Raw genomic sequence first — 16,186 nt, forward strand, 5'->3', positions numbered from 1 at the left:
AGCCGTTCCGCCTGCAGATGGCGACACTGCACTCCGAGTCAGGAGGGAGGGATGAGAGGTGAAATCAGGTGCGAGGGCGGCAGCGCGAATCAGTTTGGCGCTGACGCCTCATGAAGAGCGGGATGTCGGTTTGATTTTACGCGTTTGCGCGTTCACCCCGAGTTCACCTTTGTCTCCTCTGGGCGCTGCAGCCTCGTTCAATTACATGCAAGTCAGGTGGAGACTCCACGTTCCCTGCAGGCATCGGCGTTGCTGTCTGCCTGCCAGTCTTTGTGCTGCTGTGAATCAATCCTTCATGTGCAGCGCTCAGGTTTTTTTTTCTCCTCATGATCCAGTGAAGTGATGTTCGTGTGATTGGTTACGTCTCATGAGACCTGAGAAGAAAATGTGCTGTGAGACTAGTTGCAGCGAGAAGAACATGACTGCAAAGCATCTTTTAAAATGAAAACCAGATTTAGTGCAGTGTCGCAGCTGTTATGGCTCATGAAAGAAGCTGATCCCCCCCCCTCTCTCTGCACAAGCTGGCGCACAGTCAGCCGAGACAGAGCGTGCAAAACTGGGATCTGAACCCTCTTTGGTGGTCTGCGCAGCTCTAACCACTTCCATCTCCTGTGGTTGCATTTCTTATTTCCTCCTTTCTGCAGCGTGCACGTTTTTTTTTTGAAGACGCTCGCGCCTCATTAGGTTTGGCAGAAATGAGTGAAAAAAGACACCAGATGAGCCCAGTCAGGCTGACGGGCGCTTATAGGTGGATCACATGCGCGCGCACACACTTTCAGCTTCCAAGTGCTGATGAATCCTGGCCGCTCGTGCGGGCGTGTTTCTCATCACCCGCTCCTGACGGTTCATCGTATCACTCATCACATCTTGGAGAGTGTTTCCCCTCCCGACGGGACGGAGAGGGGAGGTCAGTGGAGGTCGAAAAGGCAGCGGTGGATTCCAGGAATTCACCTGCTGCTGCTGCTGCTGCTGGGGTCAGTCTGCAGCATTTCTCACGCAGGCAGGAAATACTGCAAACTGCAGCTGCTTCTATGAAACTGAAAAGAAACTGCGAGACTGACACACACACACACACACACACACACACACACACACACACACACACACACGTACAGGAAAGATCACGCGGAGTAGATGAGTTATGCTATCACTCAGCCACTCTCTTTCTGCCATTACTCTCTCTCTCTCACACACACACACACCTCATGCTCGTGCACTCTCAATCAGAGGCATGCCTTTAAATAAATAAATAAAAAATAATCAGAATTAAAGATTTATTGCATCATGCAAGCTGTAATCAATGCGAAGCACTTGTGATGCCCGGGAACAGCAGCCCGGCATCTAATGTTGGATAGATGTTGTAAACTATGTGTGAAATGCAGTCTACTGCCGCCAGATATTTGATTTATTCCGCTCTCGGATCCGGTTTGATCCCCACAGGGCTGTGCGCCGTGAAGCAGGAGCGGTTCCCACTGATTTTTCAGCACACCGTGTTCCATATAGTCTGCCGGAGTCAAACAAGGACAAGGCGTCTGAGGAATAATTTAATACGACCTTAAATTTGGATTAGTGCGGCTCGAGGGATGCCTTTGTGAAGAGAGAGCTCATCAATTAAAGTCGCTTTGCGCTCGCGTTTGGAGCAGAAACGCCTTTAAGATGTAAGAAAAAATGTGAAATTTGATACGTTTGTTTCATAAATTCCGCTACAATTTAAACCGCGACACCTTAAAAGGCTTCACTCACTCCTCAGGTCTGGGCCAATAGACGACGGGGGCGTTCAGGAGTTGTGGGAAATCTAACTATTAACCAACGCGCTCACATTGACAGGTAAAAGAAGTCATGAAACATGGGCTTTTTTTTAACACTGCTTGTAAAAATATGTGAATACATTTTTTATTTTATTTTGACTCTTACTCCCTTTGCTGTATTGTATTACATGTGTTTTACGCAATTGTACATATCCGTTATACTGTGAACATATGCATATTCCTAGATCAGTATTTTGCACACGCCATCCCTCTGTTTTACACTTTTTAAAACAGTTTTTCCTATTTTTTCTTTTTCTTTTTATTGATGATTTGTGGCCTTTGCAGTGGGGTTCTTGCTTTCTCTTTTTCGTTTTTCATACTGTTTTTACTGTTATGTGCCAAGGCAGTTCCTTGTATGTTAAAACTTACAAGAAACAGGATTCTGATTAAAGTTTTACACTGTATGCCTCTTTAGTTACTGTTTACCTATGATCAATCAATTAAAACATCAGATGAGCTTATGCTTGGACTTAATTGAATCAGTGCGTAAAAAATAATTTTCAGCACCAACATATTAAAACTCTGCGGCAGACACAAGATAATGACATTTCAAACCAGGCCTGCTGCATGCTAATACTAGCGACAGGTAAAGGTCGTTAGTTTGGTCATATTCATACAAGACCTGAGCCATGTCCATCATAGTCCATAAAACACCTACAATTTTTTTTTTCAATACTTGGACTAAAAAAATCGATTGTTCTCAATATCGACTTATCTGCCCATTTTCATAAATGACTAGATTAGCTTTTTTGTCCATGAAATTTCAGCAAAAAAAGTAAAAAATGTTGGCCTCAATGATAATTCCTTTAATACAAGATATCATCTTCAAAGTACTTGATTTATTTGACACACGCTCCAAGAACCAAAAGTATTACATTTATAATGATAAAAAAGGAGAAAAGCAACATATCATCATATTAAAGAGCCTGGAATCAGCAAATGTGCATTTTTACTTCTTTGACAATCATAACTGAATTATTTTTCTCTAATTGATTAATCAACTGGAAATTATCGTCACTAGATAAATCTCAGAAACCACACTGTTGAGTTGCGAAACAAACAACAGAAAGGGACACTCATAATTAAAAAAAAAAAAAAAGATAAGCAACAGCATCGTATTTTTAGGCGCAGAAAGTCGTAGGAATCTAGTTTCCGCCGTAAAACCAAACAGAAGAAGAAGAAGGAATCTAGTTTACAAGATTCCAAGCCTACCAGCGGCCCCTGAAGGCAGCACAGTTGTGAGATCAGCTGATTTTTTACGCTGCCATTTTGTCCGGCAGAGAAGCAAGCAGCCAGTCAGTCCGTAAAGAGAAACCACTGGCGAGACTTTTTTAGACAGCAGCACAGGACGGGACCGTCGGTGAGAAACGAAACCATAATGTGGAGTCGACAGCCGAAGGACAGCACCAACTGAGCCTGAGGACCGCGAAGGGGAACAGCCGAGCCGAGGGAGCTGTCATTTTTAACTTAACGGGTCCGCCGGCTCTGCTCCTCAGTCACAGACTAAAGGCACTCGCGCGCTCGTTGGCTCGTCGCTGGCAGGTTAGCTAACCCCGCTAGCTGCTCGGCTAACACCCACCGCTCCTCGCAGCTCTTCTCGCCGGGGGAAACTGCACCTGTCCCGGCTGTCAGTCCCACAGTGTCCTCCTAGAAACTTCAAACAATGTGCTGCTCAGTTCTGAGCGACTTTTTGCGCCCGAGGGGGGTTTTGACACACACTTTGCCAAGCGACCAGTGATTGCTAAACGGTCCAAGCTAACAAGTTGACGTGGAAGAGGAACTCAAGATTACTGTCGGTGTTCTCCAAGCTGTGATTTCATACGGATTACTTTTTTTTGTCGCCTGCCCTGAGGTGGTCTCTTCGGTGATCCCAAACAAATCGTCCAGGTTACATATAAACCAGCCAGTTAGCTATGTTTATTTGTGGCCAGAAAGTAATTTCCAGTGTTTACAAATTCCACAGTGGGACTCTTTCCTGGTTCGAGTGCTGCAACGGAAACATTAGCTAACACAGACTAGCTCAGATTAGTGTCGTCGTGTTTTGTTTACTAGGTAGATAGATAGTGGGACTAAACAGTTTGCCAAACAATTTAAATACAAAGAAAAACTGCATAGCAGCTCTTGATTGTGGTTTCCTGCAGTTTTTTTTGCCACCAGTGATCTGACTTTACTGCAGACGAGACTGCACAGGTTTTTGTACGCACCTGGAGAGAGAAAAAAACTCAACAGCGGGTGTCTGATCGCAACCCTTTACCTCCTCTTGACAGCGAAGTCACGTTGAGTTGTGCCCCGCAGGGAGCTGATCCATCGATCGGATCGTTATTGTGCTATTTTAGCTGATTGTGGTGTGGGGGAAAAAAAAAGCGGAAATAGAAGCGATGTCGGGGCAATCTATCACGGATCGGATCGCGGCAGCGCAGCACAGCATGACCGGGTCGTCTATCAGCAAGGCTGTGTGCAAAGCCACCACACATGAAGTCAGCGGACCCAAGAAGAAGCACCTTGACTGTGAGTACATGTCCTGTTTAGCTGTGTGGTTGTGTCTGCTGTCGGCCAGCTGCAGGCGGACACACCGGGCTGATAAGTGCTGGAGCTCTGATGCACACATTCCTTCACACCACCTGGCAGTCAGTGGGTCCACCTGGAAGACAATCTAAAGGTTATACAGGTAGATTTGGAGACTAAAGATATTGCTTGAGATCATATACAGCCTATTCACTGTCACACAGCCACAGTCGTCACTGTGGTGGTGGTGGTGAAATCGGTTCTTATCAATATATCTATCAATTTCCTCTCAATAATGATCAATTCTCTGGTTTACATATGCCAGATAAGATGAAAACTACCCCTTTTAACTTACCAAAGGCCAAAGTGATGTTCTAATTGTTCAACCATTGGCCAAATATCCTTAAATATTCAATTGAAGCTACAACTAATGATCAATTTAGTTTTTTTTTTGGACCTGTCAGTTACTTTTGCAATCAATTTATTGATTTTCTATACTTTAAAAAGTTTAAAAAAAGAAAGAAAAGAGAGCAGTGGCCTGTAAAATGTTCCTAAGCCGCAGGTATAGTCTGCAAATAAGGGCACAGACTATAATCGTTAATTCATCTGATCAAGATTAATCACTTTGTCTAATTCCTGAAACCTCAAGGTGAGTTGTTCAAATTGGTTTTTATCTGAACCTCAGTGCAAAATATGCTTTCACAATCTTGAAAACATTCAGTATTTTAGCATTAACAGGCGTAAAGTTTCACCAAATACTCAACCCGTGTTAAAACGTAACCAAGAAAACCAGTTTTATTTGTTAACCAGCGATTGTTTGCCAGACAGTTCGTACCTTCCTTTTAAAATGCCTTGTTATGAGGCTGCAGGACTGTTATAGCAGATTCCTTTTGTACAGACGTCAGTCACACGCAGATAACAAAACAAAGAGACGGAGGGCATGTTTTTCATCAGACCTGCAGCTTAGGGAGGACAGACTGTACTCACCTTAGTTCCAAGACAAAAAGACCGGGCTTTACACTCTAAAACATCAGGAAACACAATAACAAATTCATGCGCGTCACTGAAGAGAATGTCGTCAGCAAAAGCACAAACAGCAATTTCCTGGATCTTAGTTGCTGATGTTATTGCGATTTCTTTAGGCACTCGATTCCTGGTTGTCATTTCACATTTTGCTTTGGTAATGAAGAGCGGATTAAGTCCCTGAACTGCCAGAAGAGCCCACTGAAATTAAACTGAGTCATGTTGAAGGTGGCAGTGATGCAAGCGAGACAACACAAAAGAAAGGATGAATGAATAGATTTATTAAAAAACGAGAATGACTCAAGCAAGGACATATGTGTAATGGTAGAGTGTGTGTGTGCATGTGTGTTGGACGTTTCTGGGACAAAATGTGCTGAAGTTCTGTTTCTGGGAAGCGGCCTTTGTCGGCACGGGGTGCACATGTTTGATCGATGCTTCGGCTCAGCTGCCTCACATCCGTCAACTCCTCCTCCTCCTACTCCTCCTCACTCACTCACAAGACTCAGCTGCTGACGTTCACCAAAAGTCATGTATTGTCTCCGCGCCGTTGTGAACTTGGCTAGACCTTTGCAGCCAATACGCCACGTCAAGCTTAATCATTGTAGGATATTGATTTCTTTGTGAGAGCAACGACCTCGGTGCTGCAGGGGGAACGGACGGCGGGCGGTGCATTGCATGGTGGCGCGATTGTCATGTTATTTGTCCGTTTGGTGATTTTACCGTGAAGGTGGCTGTCATTGTGCTGCTGGTATTGTAAGGAAGGAAGGCCAGCAGGCTGGAATAAAGGCAGGTTATAGGTTAGGTCGTCATTCAGTGAGGCAGGTAGTCAATTTGTGAGTCAGTTAGCAAGCCAGGGAGGCTGGCAGGCGGCGTGTTCGATCATTACTCAGTCAACTAGCCAGCCAGCTGATCCAACCGTCCAGTAATGTAATGAACACCGGCTGCCAGGTAAGATAGCTTGCCAGCCATTCAGTCAGCCTTATTCATACTTAACAATGAACTGATCACACAGCTAACAGATGTGAATGTGTCCGGAATGTATGTGGGATTCATTGAAAGTCCAAGCTAATATGCTAATACGTCCCCAACTCCGCACATTACGCCCACATGAGTTCCAGCCGCAAATCTTTGGGAGATAATCAAAGTATTATATATTTTCTTCACCTGTTACGCAGCAGCGAGATGCATCTTCAAATGTATTGTTACCTCGCAGATGTTCTCAGTCTGCCCGGAGTGATAAAATATTCCTGCGGGACAAAAAAACCCATTAAATCCAACATTTTAAGTAACTGCCCGGTCCTGCCACAACGAGCACAGCGGACCCAAACGTACGTCCAGCAGAGAAGAAGAGCAGTCACAGTCAGTGGAAATGTTGAATTTCAATGCTGGTTTTGCTTTGGGGATTTTTTTTATAATTCCAGACAGAAGGCATCCGTGAGATCACATAACAGGTAAAAAATGATATTTTGATTTTTCCCCCGAGGTTGCCACAGGGAACATAATGTGATCCATTCACTGGGTCGCATTATGTTCAGCAAACAGTATAATGTACCTGACATAGTGTATGTTCCACAATGGTGATTTTTAACATGGAAGCTGGTGCTGCAACATCTAAAGAGTTAACCACCTTTGACGCAGGTGTCCGGTTATACTGTGCAGTTGCTAAAATTCAATCTGCACCTTCCAGCCAATCAGAATGTAGATTTTCTATGGCTGTTGTAGTTAAGTTCATTTCCCTCTGCCAAATACTGCAATTCTCGCCAGGTTTTGAACTCTCCACCCATGGTCAGTCTTAACTGCCATCGTCTGCAGCAGTATGTCTTGGCGTAAACGTGTCGGACGTAATCACGAGTCGTCAATCAAGACGCATTTAAAATGCATTTGCGAGCCAGGGCCAAGCTGCAGTCCGTATCAACTGGATATTGGCACATCTGAGTACATCTGGAAACAAGATGCTGCAGGTTTGAAGTTGGCAGCTCAGCCGGCCAGCTAGTTAGTGCGTGAGTCAGATAATAAGTCTGCTGGTTAGTGAATCGTGTGCCTGCGGAACCATTTATAAATGGTAGGAGAGACGCTGAGAGGAACCTGGAAACCTGACAGGCTTTGACACTGAAAACCCAGAGTAGGTTGTGTTGTTGATAACATAGCCTGTTTTTCTTTTAATGTCTATTTTTCACACACGTAGAGCCCCCCCCGCCCACATGCACACAAACACGAACAACCATCGTTTTCTCCCGCTCTCCCCTTGGCACGATTTCACCGCAAGCAGCTGTGACTGTCTGACGGCAAGCTGTGAATGATCTCACCGGCATATTTGCATCTAGACCCAATAACCGAATAACCCTCGCAGAAGCCGTTCAGCGCTGCCGGCCCGCGGCCAGCAGCCAGTGTGCGAGGGTCAGGGGGTCCGCTGTTAGCTCGAGCAGCCGTGACATTCACGCGCCACTGGTGAAAATAAGTGCCTTTTTAAAGCCATTTAGTGCCGTGATCGAGACTGTCCACCTCAATTAACCCCAGCTCGTGAGCCAGTGGCAAAAAATGACGAGCCTATCCCATCAGCTCTGAAAAAGCTCTTCTATTTCTGGAAATTATCATCATAAAAATCAGTGAAGGAGGGTTCAGACGTGTCGGAATACGTCCGTCTCTGCTTGCGCACCTGCTCGCAGTTTGCACGTCGTCCAGGTGAGAGATACTGTGTGTTAAATCCAGCCTTTATGGGCAGCTAGCTGATTGCTGTGGCACATGCACGCTCAGGAGGCCACTTCTTCCCACTTCGGCATCATTGAAACGCTGATTGTTTCACCATTTTACAGCTGTTGCAGAGAAGTTGTGACATTTAAACCGAAGTCTAGTTTCCCCTGCACCAGCACTCTGTTGTCATGGCAGCAAACCCGCCAACCGGCGTGTGTTAAATGGCCTTAAGTTGACGAGGGAAGTCGGATGGTGAAATCGGCTGCAGCCTCAGTAACGGTGCTGTTTTTACAACCTTTATTTATGCGGCTGGAGACGTTTTTTCAACAACATTCCCACTAATCCAACAACAATTGTGAATTAAAGGCAGTTGGAACAGTTTGTTTGTTCTCTTGACGTTTATCTGTTTCATTGAATGACTTGTGGGAAGGTTCTCTAGCATTTAGCCTCTGTGAGCAATTCACACCTTGACATCACATGAGGAGCACTTAGCAGCCACATGACATGCATCGGAGTCACAGAAACGGAGGTGTGAATGAGTAGATCTAAGTGGCTGGTAAAGTCATGCTGCAGTCCCACCCAGGCCTTAGTTCAGGGTTGGTTAATCCAGCTCGATGTACTGTTGATGGCCTTCTTCACGCTTCCTCCAAACCATCTGTCTTCTCTGTTCAAATCGTGCCCTTCATCGTCTTCAAAGGAGTGAATGAGAGGAAAGGGGGGAGGGTGAGAGTGGAGGGGGAATTCATCATTGGCAGAGTGATTCAGAAAAAAAACACACAAGGAGACCTTTTCCTTTCCACTTTATTTCAGACTGACACAGATGATTTGTATCGATCTGTCGCTTATCCCGAACGTACCCCGGCAAGAGCGTTGATCAAGCTGTGGTCACTGACTTCAGAGGTGTCAAAAGATGCTCGGTAAACATGCTTCTGGGATGTCCGAAAAGCATCTGCTTTGCAACGCAGACGATTCAGCAGACAATTTTAAATTCTTCAGACAGCGACTCGGGTATAAAAATGAGAACAACACTGGCGGCGCCTTCAAGGAGAGACTGTGCGCCGTTATCTCCATTTGAACGAATATTGCATCTTGCCCCTCCCTGTAATGGCAGGCTTTTCTCCCCGCCTTTGAGGGAGGCTGTTTGGAAAAGCCAAAAACACACACACACACACACAAAAAAAACACTTCTTACACGCAAGACAATTTCAAGAATACCATGACCTTAAGCCCCGGCAGCTCTGTAGAAAGTAAAATAAATGACAAAATGTGGGCAGGAGAGCCTCGCGCTCAGGAATCCTCTCTGTTAAAATGCCTTTGCTCAACACAATGATTCTGTTATGTGAAGGAGAGCTTTCCTTCAGCTGATCTTGACCTTTGAACTCTTAGAGAATGGGAACAGGTGGAAGGAGAACGTAGAGGAATCCCAATTACACATGTTTGTTGTGACTTTGTCGAATGTTGCTATCTGCGATGTCCATGTGCATGACTGTTTCTGGACTCATTCCATTGGTGCAAATGGTGCTTATTTAAATATACTCAAAAATGGACGTGCACATGGTTGTATTTGTACTGGAAGCATTAACTCATGATTGTAGGCTCATTTAGTCTTTGCAGAAATAGACAAATTAATGAATTTACATCATGTAGAGCAATGCAAATGCAGAGAGAAAAAAAAACCCAACATAACAAACGCAAGCAGCCACGAGCTGGTAGATTTCTTCTGAAAGTTGCTGATGAAAACAAGCCATGCCCATTTTGCTGGCACGCTGGTGGTCAGCCACTTTTATACCAGCCTGCACGCCATTCCAAACAGAAATCTTAACCACAGCTCTTGGCTCAGCTGCTTAGTCAGACTATCCTGTTATTGAGGTCATTTCCAGGCTTTCTGCTCAGTAACAGCTAAGGTTATGGTAGCTTCATACAACATGCCGCATTGTTTTCACCAGCTGGCTGAACTGCTGAACGTCCTTTTAACATCGTGGACCATTTTTAGCCAAACCTTAAAACTAGGTTACGCTTGCATGACAAATTGATGTGGCGCTAAAGTGGTCCTCCACACCGACACTTTGACCGGCTCTGTCTGGGCTGCAGTGTGTGTGTGTGTGTGTGTATGTTTGGGTTAGCTGAAAAGACGGGGAGAGACACTGCGCACAGTGTGTTGCCGAGCTCAGGTTTATGTGGTTTGTGTTTCAGCCTCCAGTGAGTTGGTGCCCATTCAAACTTTACAGCTCTATTTCAGACTGCAGCTCGTGGGTCACCTTGACAGATGTGTTCACTGTGCCTGTGTACATATGTTTGTGCTCGGGTGTTAGATGTGGGTGTGTGTATCTGTTTGAATGTGTTACAGCGGTATGCGTGTACGGATGCAGCACTTCTGGGGTTATTTCAAAGTTGCTCTAACGTGTATTTCCTCTGTACAAAACTGGAGTGGATTTTAAAAGCATCATCCTTTAAAGTGCATTATTTGTGTGTGAGTGTTGGGGGGCTAACGTTGTTGCTTTAGTCCCATCTGTGATCCCTACTCTCCTCTGTGACTCTGGCATTCTGTATGTCAGTTTGTTCACATCGCTGCAGTTAAAGGACCACCTGTCGCTGTGAGTTTTGACAGTCTCGTTATTTGTCAGCAGCCCAACTGCACCCGCGAAGGAGAGACAGCTAGCGCTAGCTGGACTTCCTCATTTCTGCAACGTGAGGCCAAAACACGACAGTGAGCGTGCAGGAGCCGCCGACTGCCGAGCAGGTGTTGAAGTAACAGGAAAGCGAATGTGGGAGTCGGTGCTAATGTTTGCTAGCTATGCTAGCTGGCTTACGTTTTCTGAGTGGAATGCAAACTTAGCACTAACAGAAGAAGACACATAGCGGGCTTGTTGAACAAATGCAAAACTTGTTTGTATTAAGAGCTAAACAGGGCTGTGACGTCCCGTGCAACTGTAGAAGCTCTTAAATGTCAGTTCAGTCCACTCAAAGGTCTGAAGCTTACACAGCGTTTGCACAAATATGTCAAAAAAACCCAAACAGTTTTGTCCTCTTTAGAAAAATAGAGAAATATGCACAGTAGCTGCAGTGTCATTAAGTTTATTATTCTTAACACAAAAGGGTGGACAATTCATATTTCAGTTTATTTGCTGCTGAATCTAGATTCATCCCCATATTTAGTGTTCTTCTTTTCTGTCACTGTCCCTTTTTATTCTTTACTCTTCCACTCTCTCACTACACAGTGAGCACACATGAAGGGATTTGTTGTAATCCACTGAATACCACTAAAGAAATTCAGGGAATTGAAAATGTTCAGTGTGATTTAGAGACATTTCAGGGTAAAAATAGTGCTTATTTCCTGCTCTTTGTGTTGCATTGATTCCAGCCCTGATAGACCTGCTGCAGGGTGTAGCTGGTTAGTGCCACAGTGGGGACGCGTGTGTCTTAAGTGATTGTAGGTGAGTCCAATGCTATCTAAACAAAGCGCCACAGCCCCTCCCTGTCTGCAGAGCGCAGATAGGCCCAGTTTAGACTACCAGGCAGGAAAAAAAAGGCTCACTGCTGACAGTCTGGATACGTCTGTTTCAAGTGAAGCCCGAGGGAACGCGCGTCAAGTGTTTAGTGTGTGAGACTGTGTGTTTGTGTGTGGGAAGAGGGCGAAACTGGCGTCTCATGAGAGTGCTTCAGTCTCAAACATGCGACACGCCAGTACGCCACACAGTCGGGGAATATGCAATACCCACTGCGCACTCAAGTAGTGATAGAGGGAACAAATGTCACGGCTTAGTTCACATTGGGGCACGTCGAACAGGACCCGGAATGACCAGCTCATGCTGTAAAACGACTCAGAGGAGAAGCCGTATAGAAGCAGTCTGCTTTTATTTACAGTCTAATACATAATTCAGGATCTATAAAATATTTGTAGCATTACTTAAAGTCTCCGTTCGCTTTAAATTGGCTGGCTACGTGTCATCGCATTAGCCATGTGTGTCATGCTGCAAAGTCCCAATTTAATTAACTGTCAAAAAGATGAATCTGCGCCTTTCGCAGAGGTTACCGTTCCATATATACCTGAACCATAAACGTTTCTTACAGGTCAATATTGATGAGCAAGTGGCAGTTAACACCCTGCGCCTTGTTTGATGTGGTCAATCAGGAACGCTGCTGTAGACGCCATTGACAAATTAGACCTTAAAGCTGCAGTAATCAATATTTTCATATTTACAATGGATCAAATGACTGTGTGTAATGTGATGCTCGTAGTGATAAACCCACGGAGAATTATCTTTTTTCCATCAGCTATACGGGGCACTGATGCTCTTTAAGCTCAGTGTTTTGCTTTTTTTTTTTTGCTGTCCGCACCTTTGCTTTTAGTTTTGGTTCACTCTTGCTGCTCTTAACAACCTTGTTTGCAGTTGGAGCAGGCAGCTCTGCAGGAAAAAGCTCCGAAAAAGTCAGTACATACTACGTGCCCACCCCTAAGTGGCACACAGACAAAGTTGGCGACTGGCTAGAAAACAAAGTGGCGCATTTAGCAGCTAAAGAGCCAGATATTTTTCCTGAGGAGTGGCTGAAAACAGAAATATTACACTTGCAGTCAGCAGGTGTGCAGAGAAACGCTTTGTGTCTGCTAAAGTGCAAATTATTAGGACACTTTCACTACAACAACTTCAACAAGTAGGATGTGAATGCAGCTTTAAAATAAGGAAGCAAGTTTGCTCAGTTGTTTTCCGATAACTTGGAGCATTAAATGTTCCTCTATGAGTCGAGAAAAGTCATTACCTTTATCTCAAAAACGCTTTCCGAGCCCTTCGAATCATCAACAATTCGCTAGCTTAAATTAAAGTCGATTCCTGGTTCCTGAAAAGTGTCGTATTTGACATTCAAGGTTAAATCAGTACTCAGAGAAATCATTCCCTACATGCGTTTCTGTCGCTGGTAGATGAAAGTTGGATATCAACCATACATCTCAAATGATTCAGAGCATTACAAGTAATGATGAAACAAGCTGCAAGCTAGCTCTCCACTGATTTATTGTGTAAATTACTGCAAGTTGTCTAACGAGCTAGCGTATTTGTACGATTGTTATTTATTATTCAGCATCTGCTGTCACAGAAGTCTGCAATTATCAGCGCGCTAATAATTTATTCAACCTTTGTTTATCCAGGACGGCCTCAAGCGCCCTTCTCTGGGGAACCCTTTCTGTCCACACGGTCCAATGCACTGTGCTGTACAGAGTGAACACTAGATGCTCATTTTACACGTTTAGTGTATTAAGTAATGTTAGTATACAGTTTTAAATAGTCTTTGTCTGCGTCTGTGTTTGTGTGCGTGTGTTTGGGAACATTCAGTGCTTCTGTTCCCGTCCCGTTCTGATGTCGGGTTATTTTTAGCCGTGTGTTCTCTCTCTGGAGCCTTTGGCTTGGTTCAACTGCTTGTTTTGCTCTACCTGTGCGCATGTACATCTGTCTGCGTGCCCGCCTGCCGTTCTCTCTGTCAGTGTCATTCTCTTTTTCTGACAGAAAGCGGCAGACACCCCCCCCCCACCCCACCCCACCCCGAAGGCGTTGGCGCACAGACGCACTCTCAGAGACACACACGCAGAGACTTCAATCCCATTCACTTGACAAGACTTCCCGAATCCCCCAATGAAAACATAGCAGTCGGAGACGAGAGAGTTTGTCTGTCCCTAAGTCTCTGTCTCTCTATATTTCTGTGTGTGACTAACAGAGACAGAGGAGGAACCGCTCTTATTTAAAACCTCAAGGGGAGAATTAAAGCTATAGAACCAGAGCTAGTCTATTAATAGACCAAATTCTGGTGACACTTTGTCTTAGTGTCGGCACTCTCTGCCTCTTTCTACCAGCTCCCTACTTCTCCCCGTCTCTCTGTTTCTTACTTCATCATCTCATCCCTCCTTCCATCTTTCCTCCCTGTCCTCCCACCTTACTCCCGCACTGATCTCACATTTTCTCTCTAGATACAGATTCCTAAACTTTTGGCAGATATGGAGAACTGATCTGATAGCAGTGCTCCGTCGTTCCTTTTTCAGTTTAAGATCTAACAACCTCGCTGCTCGGGATCAGTCGTGTATGTGTGAGGTGGCATGAGGCCCTGTGATTTCTGCAGCGCCTTAGCTGAATGAACAGAAAAAAAAAACATACTGCTATGTTTAGGCGCCACACGCCCACATTCATGTCGAAGAGACGGGGAGGCAGGGCGCTGACTTCGTGGCTTTATGCACAGAGTCAGATATTCTGCTGGAAAAAACGGAAATGTCCGATCCTGGTCAAGCATTTTAAACAAGGAGGATTAAGAAATAGTGCCGTGGAGTGTCACTTAAAATTCACTGATATTAATTGAATGTTGAATATTTTCTAATACTTTTTTAAAATGTCATTCATCTACCAGATGTTGAGACACTTTCTGATGACAGAAATCAGAAAATTAAAATGGAAATTTAGGAAAAAATCAAATGGAATATGGAAAAAATTCAACCGTATTTAATCGAACTCGAGCAACATGAGGCTGTAAAGACGCTTCACTTCTTCACTCCAACTGGAGACTTTGATACACCAACTTTCAAGTTTTAATCACATCGCAGCTAGCCTCAAAGTAATTATTTTCCTGGTTAATTATTTGTTTGGGCTGCAGAACGTCCCAAACCAAAAGCTATTTAGTTTCCGATCACAGAGGACAGAGAAAAACAGCAATTCCTCACACTTGAGTAGCTGCAACTAAGGAATTTTGGCGTTTCTACTTGAAAAATGAAGATGAAGCGTTGCTATCATTTCATTAACAACAGAGACTAAAAAACAAACATACTGGATTTGTCAAATATGGCCGCAGCCCAATCAGCCCTCTCTTCACTGCCTTGGGCCAAGTCCACACTTAAGTGGATAAAAATGAAAATGCCGTTTACATGTGAAAATGACTTGCGTCCAAAAAAAGCATTCGCAGGTGATTTGTTAAACGTTCTTCACACTGCAACGCCAAAACTTTCTGAAAACAGCCAAATCTCCTCTTCTTCCTCCACACCTGTTAGCAGGACAGCCACAGTCCGGGTCAAATACTCCATTCAGTGGTTCTCCTTTTCATTTTTCTGTTTCTGTCATCGAACAACTGACAGACCAACAACGAGAACAGAATACTGATTGGTTTGCAGCTCATAAATTCTACCTTTTAGCTGAGGAAAAGTGCGCTGCACAGCCATTCAAATCACTTCAAATGCTCTGGAAGTTGTCTTGCAACATAGACTGCAGAACAGGCCAGTACAGAAAAACAGGAAACCATCCATTCACCCTGTTACCTCCTTCTCTCCATGATCACTTATTTTGGATCGGAAACACAATTTAGTTGTTGTCATTGACATTTTTCTGTTTTCTGACGAGACACGATTAGCTTGTGAGTCATAAATGCGACCTGTTAACCACGGTGAACAGTAACCCCTGTGCTGCTACCCTTAGCCTGTCTAGTTACTGTTCTGTTCCCGAGAAGCCGTCTGACAGCATGAACGTAATGCACATCAATGCTATAACGCCTGTTGTGTCGTCGGCTGTAGTGACAGCAAAGTGAGCGATCGTAGAAGGAGTCGTGGCTGAGAGCCTGTGAAGGTGTGCTTCATTGTGTAGTAAAAGCTTCATCCTTCCTGTCAACACCACAAAAGCGTATTTACAAAAGAATTTCCCAAAAAGCGCTGTTAGGGGCTTTAAAAACCGCTGGCTTAGTGTGATTGTAAAGCCAAACAAGAAAGGGAAAGATGCGTTTTCAAATTTAGCAGCCTTACAATTCTCTTACAATTCTTCACACCTCTCGCCTCCTTCTCCACCTCCTATCTGAAGGATTTGAGAGGGGAGAAAGAGGGAGGGAGGGGTGGACGGGGAATCCTCTTTTCAGGCAAACCCTGTCAGCAGTCCCTAACACAGAGACAGACAGAGCAGAGAAGGAGATTACTAGTACATGCCAGACAAGGTGCTGATACTGCGCAGTTTTAATCTTTAACAGATTGGGGCTGCAGTCGCGAAGCCTTCTGTGTCTGGCTTTTCATCTGCGTGCAGTCTGTTCGTGTGTACGTCCCCTTGTTGCTCTGCACCTGTGCAGGTTTTGAGCGAAGGTCAGTCAGCTCTGCGGCGCTCCCCTTGTTCAGTCAGCAGCGTTATCAAAACTTGATAATCTAAATTCCC

At 44.7% G+C, this 16,186-nt stretch overlaps 1 protein-coding gene across 2 annotated transcripts in view; it reads left to right on the forward strand.

The window, feature by feature from the left end:
• Nucleotides 1–3,091: 3,091 nt before the first annotated feature.
• Nucleotides 3,092–16,186, forward strand: part of si:ch211-200p22.4 (phosphatidylinositol-binding clathrin assembly protein) — a 76,774-nt gene continuing 63,679 nt past the window's right edge. For both annotated transcript variants that reach the window (XM_041965501.1, XM_041965502.1), the window contains exon 1: nt 3,092–4,316. In XM_041965501.1, the coding sequence (XP_041821435.1) occupies nt 4,187–4,316 (130 nt within the window). In that variant the 5' untranslated portion in view covers nt 3,092–4,186. The remainder of the gene's footprint in view (nt 4,317–16,186) is intronic.

This window comes from Chelmon rostratus, chromosome 23, assembly GCF_017976325.1.
Source record: "Chelmon rostratus isolate fCheRos1 chromosome 23, fCheRos1.pri, whole genome shotgun sequence".
Classification (NCBI taxonomy): Eukaryota; Metazoa; Chordata; class Actinopteri; order Chaetodontiformes; family Chaetodontidae; genus Chelmon; species Chelmon rostratus.